At 34.2% G+C, this 13,028-nt stretch overlaps 1 protein-coding gene across 2 annotated transcripts in view; it reads right to left on the reverse strand.

Moving 5' to 3' along the window:
* Positions 1 to 13,028, reverse strand: part of LOC136028095 (rhomboid-related protein 2-like) — a 52,471-nt gene that overhangs the window by 20,021 nt on the left and 19,422 nt on the right. For both annotated transcript variants that reach the window (XM_065705717.1, XM_065705716.1), the window contains exons 3-5: positions 12,251 to 12,418; positions 5,309 to 5,479; positions 1,942 to 2,096 (exon numbers count right to left, since the gene is read on the reverse strand). In XM_065705717.1, the coding sequence (XP_065561789.1) occupies positions 1,942 to 2,096; positions 5,309 to 5,479; positions 12,251 to 12,418 (494 nt within the window). The remainder of the gene's footprint in view (positions 1 to 1,941; positions 2,097 to 5,308; positions 5,480 to 12,250; positions 12,419 to 13,028) is intronic.

The following is a 13,028-nucleotide window of genomic DNA, read 5'->3' on the forward strand; positions in this document are numbered from 1 at the left end:
TGAATAAACGATAATGAAAGAAGAATAGCAAAGCTATACGAGAGATAAAACATATACAACACAACCATAACTCAACTAACGAAAGAACTTCTAAAAGATAACGCAACTATAAAACGTAAACAGGTGAAAACTAACGGGTAAATAAGCGATTTGAGAGGTGGAAGGGTCCCAGAGAAAAAAAAAATCCTTTTCCGATTTTGAGACTAACATCCGCAAAGAAGTAATAATGTCAGAAGCCACAAAAAAACAGAATTATATTCTCGTTCCTATAAGACCGGGGTAAATAAAGCAGAAACTTACATAAGCTGAAATATAATTTACGCAATTCAACCAGACCATTTGTTTCTTTTAATATATTTTTCCTAGCCGAGTGGTTAGCACTCCAGACTTGAAATTCTGAAGTCAGGGATTCAAGTCCTGGTGTCGCTGGTGATTCGGTTTGGGACGAAGGTCAATGGTGTGACCCTATAAGCTCAGCCAGAGTCGACCCAGCTCTAGATGGGCACCCAGAGAAGTCTGGGAGAAAACATGGGAAGCGTTGGATGATTTGCCTCACGCATTGCACTCCCGGTCAAAGCCACTGAATCAGGAGATCGGTATCCGTACAACGCCGACCATAGGCCAGAACCCAAAAAAGTTTTAAGTTTAAGTGTTTAAGATATTCTAAAATCCACATTAGCACGTTTAAAGGTAACTTCCATACCTAAATACAAAGCAGTAGTTAAGGGCCACTGGACAGGGCTAACCTCTAGGTATTCCTTGGAAAGTCGCGACACTCGGAAACTTTTTTATAAAACGCTGAATACGACATAGTCCTGATACCAGGGTCTAAAAACACAACTCATGGGCAATTTCTTCCAAAAGTATTTATTGATAAGCCACTTGTGTGTGAGGTAGGAGGAGGTATTAGGTCCCTACCCCTGCCGGAGTATCATGATTTAAACGATTATTTTCCGCTTTTATTCACTGTTTTGACCGGGGTATAAATTACCGGGATATGTAGGTTATAATCCGATGGCTTTTTGTTCATTCTACTACAATATCAAGTTCTTTCTAGAGCAACTAGTCAAGAACTTGTATTTACCTATCCGTAAATATCTAACTATTATCTAAAAAGTATCGTATTTTTTTCTTTTTGCAAGCATTTTTCTTTCTCCAATATCCTATTCTCTCTATTTTCATATTGCTCTCTCTATACTTATACAATGTAGAAGTTTAAAAGCTTTTCACAGAAGCTGGGAATATGTTTTAGGTCTAAATAAAGAGTATAAGCAAACACTGAGAGGTTAAACCGCTTGATAATCTAATATGAACATACACTCTGATAAAAAAAAGCTTTAAATCAAACGCATATTTCCACAAGATTCGACAGAAGAGGTGTAGGAGAGTAAAAGAAAGTGGCATTAATTTCTCTCTCCCCACTTATACGAAATCAAATGAAGAGCGTCTTACGTAAAGAACCAATAGCACCCTTAGGCTTAATAGAAAAAAAAACTAAATAATTGGAGAATAAAGAAGGTTGCTAGCTTTTGATAGCAAATACCCTTATCATTATTATCTGAACAAGCTATTTGGGACGGCGTCAATGGTGTGACCCTGTAAGCTCAGCCAGAGTCGACCCAGCTCTAAATGGGTACCAGGGGGAATATGGGGGCAAAACATGGGAAGCGTCGGATGATTTGTCCCCAACCAGGCACTGCAATCCCGGCCGAAGGCACTGAATCTGGACATTGGTACCAGCACACTGCACACCATTGGTCAGCATTCGAAAAAGCTTCCTTTTTTCTACGAGCTATTTCAGACTTCAGAGGCTGCACTAATTATCCAGGTCTTGCTGAGTATTTGCTCAATAAATAAAAAAATAAAACCAATAAATCAAAGAAAATGTACAAGATAAGAATTTATGAAGAGAGGCAGAATAACGAAAAATGAAGTTTTTACCCTGAGTGAATAAGCATGTAAGAAAAATAACGCCAAGCTTCATATCTCCTCCTAGGATTGTAGATTAAGGGGGACAAAATTGGTACAGGACCCTCAGCTGTTAAAGTAGCACCATCATTTGAACATTCAATTGCATAATAGATGAAGACACCAAGCTATAATAAAAAACAAAATAAATCAATACAAGGTTGTTTCGACATGGAAAACAGGGTACTAATATAGAATTATCATTTGGAAGTTAAAATTACATAGTATACGAAGAAATAATTCTACAACTAAAAACACAATAGATAGAAATACAAGAAAAGGATAAAAATTCTGAATTAAAAAAAAATACGAGTTAAGATTCGGTTTTCTCAGTCAACTGCGCAGCTAGGAGCAACTCTTGGGTAATTTTAGGACGAGTATGGCATAAATCACTCTAATTCAAAATATATTGCAGGAGTGTTGTCAATTGGGGAAGGTACATGTGCCCCCGTAACAAATCACCCCAGAAGCGAGGAATAGCTAATAAAAATTTCAGCAGCAATATAATGACTGCCAAATGGAGACTTTATATGATTCGTTAGATAAAGAGACACACCCCAAGTTTAGAGCTTACTGTAATTAATTGCAATAAAATGAATAAGTATGATTACTGCCCGCGGCATGAAAACCGAAAATGAATGTGTCAAAAACGCGGCCCTACTGAACGCGGCATGACCCCAAAATGAATGTCTTAAAAGAACAAATCAAAAAATCTTCCAAACCCACAGAACCTTTTGAAATAACAAAAAATATTGTTAGCTTAAGCTACTATAGATAACTCAGTCTGTAAAAGTCCGGATTTCAGCTTATTGAACTCTGAAGCACAATAAGCAAATAATTAATTGTAATACGTTTTAATAATTGAACGCAATTCATTAGTCACAATTGGCTATTGAATACAAAAATTACAAAAATAATTTTAATAGTCTTATTAAATGCGAAGAGAGGACATATAATACAGATGCTCAACGGGCCTATAATGTAGTGTTAAAAAATAGGGCCAGGTATTCAGTCCATCTTGGACCAGCTTCTGATGATGGTGGTGTATGTTAGAAGACAGTGTTGCCCTTTTAATTGAACGACCGAATTATTCAAACGATCAGTAAGGTCTACTAATCAATATTTACCAAACCATCATAGGGTTAGAACTCATAGGTGATCACAAGAAAATTCATGATCATTTCATAAGTTAGATTTAAATCTCTGGAATTTTTTCTTGTACAGATCAAAGGTTCTGAGCAAAATTGCTTTTAACAGGTAATATTCATGAAATATTTTTGGATGAAAATGGACACGGACGAGCATAAGCACCAGATTTACCAGTTACCAAAAATTACTCAATCGGACATCTGTATTATATCCTTTTTGTCTTAGACGTAACCATGTCTTAGACATTACTTAGACTATGTGACGTTACATTTTGTTACGTTACATGGTAAACATTACCATGTCTTAGACGTTACTTGACGCTGCGTTAATTTTTGTCTTAAAAATTACTTTACGTTGCGTTACTTATTGTCTTAGACGTAACCAGGCTACACATGACCATGGTTTGCTGGTATTCCTTTAATCAACAATCTACCTTAAACTATTAATGGTTAGTGCTAAAGACACAGAGATGGCTTATTCTTTAAAATGTCCTACTTTAATACTGTCTAAATAATGGAGCTAAAGCGGCATAATTCAGCGCTTATTATATACTGATGCTACAATATAAACATGTTCAAACTAGCTAACAAAGGAAAATGATAATAATATGGCATATATAAAAAACGATAATAGCAGTAATACATAAAGCTGAAAATACTTTCCAAAGCAAAAAGTTGATACTTAATGCAAGGAATTAAAATAAAACAAATGCCTCGAACTTACTAACCCCCCCCCCAAAAAAAAATAAAAAAGAATGACGATAGCAACTGGAGACTAAAAATGTCATTGTGCTTTATATAAGATTCTGAAAACAAGCAAAAATTTGAAAACAGACAAAGAAGTTGTAATCATTCGAAAAAGTGATGAAGAGAAACAATACGAAGAAGAACAATAGCATGACAAATGACTCGATCAGACAGATTATTCTATTACAACCCATATTTTTGCACGTTTACATAAATTAACTCAATTCTATATTTTTAAATTAACTCAAAACGCGCTACTAGAATAATACTAGGACCCAGGTTCAGCAGCTACGAAATTGCCCTTAAGCTCTTGAATTTTCCCACCTTATTCGACCGAAGACATGAGCTGATAATGAAATTTGGGAAATCACTATTAACAAACGAGGAAGCACCGATCCATACTTCCACCATCCGCATCAATCAGCAGACATACTAGGCATTACAACAAATTAGAACCAGTCAAGTGCCGTACGAACAGATTCGCAAACTCCTTTGTACCATATTTTGTAAGAGCATTTAACAGGTGGTAATTGTAATTTTGTGATTGTAAAAATAGCATAATTTAGCGTTCATTTTTGAGTGCTACGATAGCTATTTAAATAAACGAATACGAATACGAATACGAAAATATTCACTGTAGTCAGTTTTGTAATTAGTAATTAATTAAATAAACTCTTCCAAAAATTTCTTCCTAAACTTTCAGTTATAATGCAAGATATCTTTTCAGACATAAATATATATATTTCAATTTATTAAAGATTCCACAGTAAATACTTTCAATTCCATGCGTTTTAAACCGATATTTTTTTTCAACATGTAAAATTGCCCCAACAGAACATTTCTGATACTTAAAACTCTATCGCCCTTGTCTGTTCTATGTATGTTGTATTGGTTTTGGTAGTTTTTCCTGTTTGTTGGCTTCTTTATCTCCGACTATCATGCACACCCGACTATCATGCGATCACGTCCATTTTTTTAGCATCAATAAAAGAGGTTTTTTTTTCCTTCGTGATTTCACTTTTAGAAAAAAAATAAAAAATTTTGTTTTTAGAAAAAAATGCAGCTATTTTAATGTTAAACATTGTCCCCATTTATCACTCTTTACCGTAAATGTTTTTTTTGTCAAATCTTGGCAATTAATTTCTAATAAACAATCATCTATTTTATTTACTTCATTAAAATAAACAAAATTACATAAGACACATATTTTAAATGATATTCATAACATAATAAAATAAAAGTAGAAAAAATACTAAAGTAAACTTGAGGTCCATTCACAATGAGAATTTAGTAATACCGAGATTCAGCCACCACCAACTTGAGCCAATCAGATTTTATAGAATTTTCTAATTGACTGAAAAATTCAATGTGCAATTCAGGTTGGGTCAAATCAGTGCTAGTTAAGCCTCAATATTAGCGAGATTTCAACTTAATGGGACCTTTACCTCTACAAGACTGAGGAGAATGAATAAAAGAGGAGGTGGACAACATCTGAACTCCTCTACTTTGATGTTAACAGCTTCCCGGCGGGATTTTTGAGGCACAACCACTTTGGACGCAAAACTAAGAAGACGATGAAGATCAGGATGACGTCGACGTAGAACGTGGTCTTTAACCTGAAATAAGCACTGTCGCATTTTATCTTGAACTATTAACAAATAAAAGTGTATGCAAAAGCATGGAGCTTGGATAAACATAATTTGAATTACGACACCTTTTTTAAGTAATCTCAAATCATTCCAAAGGTAAATATAAGTTTCTCATTGAAGAAGAAGTGCAATTGACTCTTAAGAGAAAAAGTTTTAAGCCCAAAAAGGGCATTTTTAAACTTAAAAACATTTGAATGAAGCATTTAGCCAGAGCCACATAAGCTATAGCTCTTTTACTTTTTCATTCATGTTGGTTTTTGAGGTGAGTGTAGCTTTTTAACAACCTTTTAAAAATGAACAATTTATTCCATATAAACTACTACTACTACTACTACTACTAACAATTCACTGCGGCACCAAGCCGCCTGAGGTCAACACATCTAACTTATAAAATGAGGCCAACAATCCTTTCCCATCCCAATATACCAAAGCCTCCCTCTTTACACCCTTCCAAGAAGTTCAGATTTCCTTCATATCTTTCCTTACGACATCCTCCCACCCCATTTAGGGACGACCATCTCGTTTGGCCATAGATGGCTGGTCATTAAGGTCGACCTTTGGCTATCTGTCATCCTTCGCCCGCAGAACATGTCCTAGTCATCTAAACCTTCCTATTAATATAGTCTTAGCCACATAAAGATACATAGCCCTGACCACAGTATATAAATATATATAGTATAATCACAACTCAAAAATATATGGCTACTAGTCTTGGCGCGTATAAAAACTCTGCCCATTTCCACGCCCTTCAAGAATTCAGTGAATATCTCTCAGTCAGCGAATGATGGTAAGAATTTGTATTATTCGTGGTTGCGAAAGCAGAAGGAAATTACGTAAGCCGACGAAGGGGTTCGCTACTGTTCAATCTCCCAGGTACGAATTAACTGAGTGGCCTATACAGGATTTCTAAAGAGGAATAGCCCTATCCAAAAAAATACCGAACTTCTGTTAAGAATTGTTTTTCATGAGATTCTTAGTGAGTTTTCAGAAAATTTAACGACATCAAAAGAATTGTATTTGCACTATTAGAAGAATGTAAAGTAATGCTGGTTGTTATTGTTGTTATAAATATTCTGCTACGAATTTGCAAATTACGTAAGACATCTCATCAAAAAGCACTTTTTTATGACTCATTAAGTCAACCCTCACGATTCTTTTTATTATCTTTCCAGTTACCGGGTTATTTACAAGTTTGGTATAAAACTTGGAGTGTTTCAGAATTGTGGTAAGACTACGTAAAATTATTTAATAATTCTATTTACCAAGTTTATTGTCACTTGCTACTCAAACATTTTTTGTCCAGGGCATGTTTGGAGCCAGAGGGAAGGGCTCCAATATGTATGGCTTCTCACTAGGTCTGCCAATGACTTTGCTCGCACAATTTGCTGTAGGTTAATTATTAAGATTTAATATGACATAGCTAAAGACTTTTGCGGATACCAAAACAAATGATTTTATTCATACGCATTTCCAGGATTTTCTTTTTTGGGGAAAGGGATGGAATTGAGCTTTTCTTTTATTTGATTCTTTACATAGTTCTCGTTTTAGCTGTCTTGGCATAATTAGAAAATTGTTCTCGCTTAGGCTTTGAGCGGTACCTAATAGAATTTTATAATGTTTTAGTAGTTTTCATATTTGATTAACTCCTTTTTTGAACAAAATCATACACAGTGGCCCTGACACACAAAATATATAATATATAAATATATAATAGTGAGATAATTATTTTCATAGCAGTAAATTTTTACTGAGTGCAACTAAAATAATGTTTATCATTCCGATGTACAGATGCATAAATTTTTATAACAAATTTGATTAAAATCTTTTTCAAATTTTTTGATATTACTCATGTTTGTTTGGCATGGTCTTTTCTTTTTCTTATATTAATTTTGTTGCTTCTAAGAATGGTTTTCAGACAATATTCAGCATTCTCCTTAATTTTCTTTGTTCCTGGTTAACAGAAACCTCATTTTTACCAGACTTTCAGGCATATCTTACTAGGAATGTCCGACAAATCATAAAACTTTTATGGAGAAGATGAACGCAAGCTAGGTAAGCCAAAATAAAAATCAATTTCCTCCAAAGGAGGTTCAACGCACAAAAATCTCTAGCCGCTTAACCCTATATTCACTTTGAGCAGGGATCTGTGGAAAACTACTACGGTTTGTGTTCTGCGGAGGAACGCATGCGCCTCTTGCCACTCATCCTCGCAGTTTTCCCCAAGACTCAAGCGTTAAAAAAATCCAACAGATGCTTTTAAAGCAATTGCAGAAGAAAAGACCATTAAGGTAATTGAAAGGCTGATTTTAGCTGTTAAATCTCATCCAAAAATATGACAAAAGTCATCCTGAGCATAAAAGATTCAAATTAGTTCAGGAGGCTTGAGGGGAAATCTCAGGAGAGAGGAACTTTCCAGGTAAGGATGTGCTGAACAGTGCACTGGATTGTTTAAGAGCAAGCTATCCAACAAAGTATGACCAAAACTCACAATCTACTGAAAGGAAAGTTTGTTTTTTAACCTTTAAATGTTTCTAGACAAGTTAAAGAGCAAATATTTGAATCTTATAAACTTACTCTCATTCTTCTTCTTCGTAACATGAAAACAATATTGAGTGTATGGTTGAATGGAATCACCAACATTACACAAATACAAATTGTTTGCCTTTTTAAATTTTTTGATGAGAACAGACACTGCGGTTTTACCGCTGCGGTGCGGTGCGGAATATGCAACGAACTGTATTTTCCGGACTGCATCTGTCTGTTTGAATATTAGTTAAGAATTAGACAGACGTAGGGTTTTTTTCCAACATTTTAACAGCCCACATGTGCAAATAATAAGCTGTTTTTGTTTTTTCCAGAAAGGCTAGCGCAGTCTTTGCAAATTGGTTGAAGTCTCAGAAAAAAATGAACACTCAACAAAGACATTTCCTTGGCTAAGCCATCAATTGGCACATTAAGTGAGGTATTAAGTAACTCAACAAATCTTACATAGGAAACATTCCCACATTAGGATTTTGAGAGAGTAAAGCCTGAGAGATTAAAATCTGTCAAACTAGTAAGTTCACGTAAAACACCTCAAATTAAGCGATAATCTAATAAGAAATCCTAGCTTAAAAGCTCGCGAAAAATACGCCTGTGTTGAATAAATACTGCCGTTCTTAGCCTCAAAACAATACGTCTTTCCTCCCTTCTTTATATGTAAAATTAAACAGGAGTTCGCAAAAGCGTGAAGTCAAGCGAAAAGATCCTACCACTGTGCTTTACTTACCATTGCAAGGTAAGGCATTTACCACTGTTCATTAGGAATATTGCTCTAGTAAATTCTGCTAAGATACACAATCACAGAAAAAGTACCATTCAGGTCATTAAGAAAATAGTGGATTATTCTATGCTGAATAATTCATTGGCCATTTTTAGAAGATTAAAATGGATGGGAGGATATAAGTTCAAAAGGCGTAAGAAATTAAGATGCCGATTTTCGGCTAAAAATTTTCTCTGGATCCATATTTCATACATTTCAGTAGGGAAAGAATACATACCTAGCTTCCTTATATCTCATAATCTGACAATTTTACAATATAATTCAACAATTTGGGCAAGATTCATGCTCTTTTTAATGTTTTGCCAAATTAGCACCCCTTCACCTCAACACAGACACACACAAGAAGAAATTCCTGAGTGAACGTGTTATCGCCGTATACATAAGTACAAAGTCCAGATGAAGTAAAGACCTCAAATCCAGGTCAAACTCCAGTCAAATCAAAGATCGATCAAACAAGTACTAAAAGTGCATTGTGTCAAAATATTCAAGTAAAATCTATGTCAAATAGGAAAATTATCCCCACTTTTTTGCTACAGCCTCTTTTCTTCTGCATATGCCTTTCCATTTTTAATTTTCAGTTGCATCTCAATGAAGAGGTGTTTCAGTAAGTTTATAGCAGCATCTAAAAATCAGATCTTAACAAAAACAGATATCAGCAACTTAAAATATATAATACAAAAAAAAATATCTAAGTGTTTTATTAACTCAATTCAGATACTGACTGTGTGCACTCTAAATTTTCGTTAGTTTTATTGCCTTGGAAAATATTATCTATTTAGACGCCAGAGCTACTTGGTTTTGCCCAGTAGAACCGGTTGTTTTTTTTTGTTTTTTTTTTTTCGGAAAATTCAGTGTGTAGGCTGTCCGTTGGGAAAAGAGGTCACTATCAGCTAAGCACAGCATTACAGTAAGTACCGTGTAGGTCAAGGATAGGGCCTTCTTTGGTAAGGCGTTTTCTTAGCACTTTTTTCTGCTGAATCGAGTTCTGCGAAATTAATCAGCAAAATCTTCTGATTTTAAACTAAAACAACAGATAATCCCTTCCAATAACTTCAAAATGCTTCAAGTGTTTATTTAGATTTACACAAAGAAGAAGAAACCAAAAAAGACTTAAATTAGAATGAAAAGTAGTTGGATAAAAATAAATTTATATCAAAGTTCCATGTTTGCACATTTTTTCAGAAAAGTTTTAGGGTATTTTAAACTAACTCGAGGTTACAAACATTAAAAACGGAATACTAGGATACAAAAGATTGCCTTTTCCCTACGATTATCGTTGTTAAAAATAGCCAGACTTGACCTTGAGTTTCATTTTGACAATCATTTTTAGCTATTTAAAGGTAACGTATGATATTTATCGAAAATAAAAGCCAGAAAACAATGGCAAAAACTGTGCATCATCATCAGTAAAAAAATAATAATAAGGAAAAAACGAAGCACCACAATAACAACAATCAGCTATTCGTAAAATCCAATTTAAATATCAATTACTTTATTAGAAAGTACTGTTTTCAACGTATATCATATTCACCGCAACGAATCTCCCTAACCACACATAGTTACAATCAATCTTAACCACACTTGTGAGCTAGTCTTTTTGATTCATCGGTATCTTACGAGCCACTTCTACCTTCATCCATTGTCTAAAGATTTTAGTTCCTTCGCACTAGCACTGAAAAAATCACTCTTTCATTTATGTACCCATGCATGGGTATTTATGAGACCATGACTATAGTCGATGCATACGCAGTACAATATTCAACTACTTGAAGTAGTTGAATTGAGTAAAGCCCAGTTCTCAAGGTGTTCAACGTAAATATTTACAAGTAAACCCGATGAAGGGGCTCTCATAGGAAGACCTCTTACATACTGGTGAGAAGAGTCCTGAAACTGAAAACACGTGGGATATTTGCTATACAACCTAACCAAGTTCATTAGTAATTTAATGTTGAGTCCTATCGCGCGTTCCCCAATTAGATTACAACTTGATTAGATAATATTTGTTTTTCAGCTCATGTTGTAACAAGTGCATTGATTTCAAAACGTAGATAGTTGTGTATATGGAAACGATGTCAAAGCTGCCTGATGCTGTATTTCTAGAACCATCCATGTGTTTAAGATTTTCTAGTAGATTTACTGAATTTGTATATAAGACATTTGGGAGTGAAAGAGATCTTTAAAAGCATTACATAGCTATTTTCTAATATTTGAAGTGGGTATTTTTGTATAGGTGACAATAAGTCTTAAAGGATACTTTTTTGTGTGATTTTGGCAAATCGCTGAATTCAGGCAAAACAAACCCCAAGAAAAATTTTATTCTAGAGATTCTTCTATTTTGCTTGAGAAATTTTCAGCTGTTTTATAGAGTTTAAGCAAACAGATCACCAAGATCATAGGTTAATCTGGCATAGTGTAACTATTTGTACAACACTTAACACTATGTAAACAAGCTTAATAATAATGAGTGCTTTAATTGCTGTCACCTGAAAGATCCTCATGAAAAGGATCACATAACACGAAAGTAATCGTTTAATAAATGGAACCGTTGGAAAGTCTTGCTTTCTGAGAAAGGCGGTCCTCTCTGATAATACGAGTGAAAAATCCATTTGTTTTGCTTTTCTAACAATTTTTTAATACAAATCCCCCCCCCTCCATTCTACAAATAAACACAATGAGTATAAGCATATAAGCGGGGTATAGCTTACATTTTCCCGGCGTTCTTTTGGTGTTGCTTTGCTTTAAAGCGTTAAGGCAAAACGGTCTGGCTAATATAAAAACCTGTTGTATCAAATATGTGTTCAATTATAAGAGAATAATTAATCATAAGAGAGAAAAAAAAATAAAGTCTTCCGTCAAATAGAAATTACAATTCAACTAAACAAAAATAGAAGACTAGATAAATTAAAATCTAATGAAAATCCAGTGAGGAGAACCATGGCGACAAGAAGACAGAGATTGATCATTTTATTCTTATTTCTACCTATTTCTTCACACAATAACGTTTTTTTACTTACATCTCTCCTCCTTATCTTCTTTACTCTCTCATTTTTAGAGAATTTTCTTTCTGGCATTTTGTGTTGACACCTTTTTTCTTGCACTTTTTCTATGCAGTTTGAATAACTATTAGTAAACCTTTTAGCATAGATAAATGATAAAAACCACACAGATTAATCTACACAGGTTAAATTCATGAGACTAAACTGCAGTAGTACCGATTGTAAATCAAATAAATTGCAACTATACAGATTAATCTAAACAGGTTAAATTCATGAGACTAAACTGCAATAATACCAATTGTAAACCAAATAAATTGCAACCACACAGATTAATCTACACAGGTTAAATTCATGAGACTAAACTGCAATAATACCGATTGTAAATCAAATAAATTGCCTGCATATTTTTACTGAACTTACCATAGTCATAAATTCATGTTCATCTAAATAGCCATTCGAGTCTTTGTCACATAAGAAAAAAATTTCTTCAATCACATCTTGTCCTAGGCTCTGGAATTCTTCTGGTGAGGCTTGGACAAAATCTTTCAGTTCGTGTAATGCTATTCTACCATCCCTGTTTCTGTCAAGCTGAAAAAGAATATACATATAAATTAGTATGTTCAATGTCAATGTCAATGTCTTGTATGTCAATATGTTCAATGTCAATTCTGATGTTTACTCATGAACACAAGGTCACATTTACAAAGAGGCCATTTACCTCTGGTCACTACAATTTCGGACACTCTAGGAGTTTTGTTGGGGAGTAGAATTTTTAGAAAAAATTAATCAATTGCGATTCAGAATTCCAAGCAGCTTTTCTTTTACTTTGAAGTCATTTTTCGCATCTATTTAGCAGTTGGAAGTAAGATAAAGACAATTAATGCTAATATCGTTGGTGAAAAACTTGAACCTTGAATAATTTTTTTTTATATCGTCTAAACCTGAACGCTGGTTTCAATTAGCTATCGACCTTTTAGAAGATTAAATAAAAAAAACAAGTTTTTTTAACTGAAAGTAAGGAGCGACATTAAAACTTAAAACGAACAGAAATTACTTCGTATATGAAAGAGGCTGCTTCCTCATCAACGCCCCGCTCTTTACGCTAAAGTTTGACTCTGTCTCTCAATTCTTCATTTTAAAACAGTAAAAAATTTTAGCGTAAAGAGCGGGGCGTTGATGAGGAAGCAGCCTCTTTCAT

This window comes from Artemia franciscana, chromosome 6 (assembly GCF_032884065.1).
Source record: "Artemia franciscana chromosome 6, ASM3288406v1, whole genome shotgun sequence".
Classification (NCBI taxonomy): domain Eukaryota; kingdom Metazoa; phylum Arthropoda; class Branchiopoda; order Anostraca; family Artemiidae; genus Artemia; species Artemia franciscana.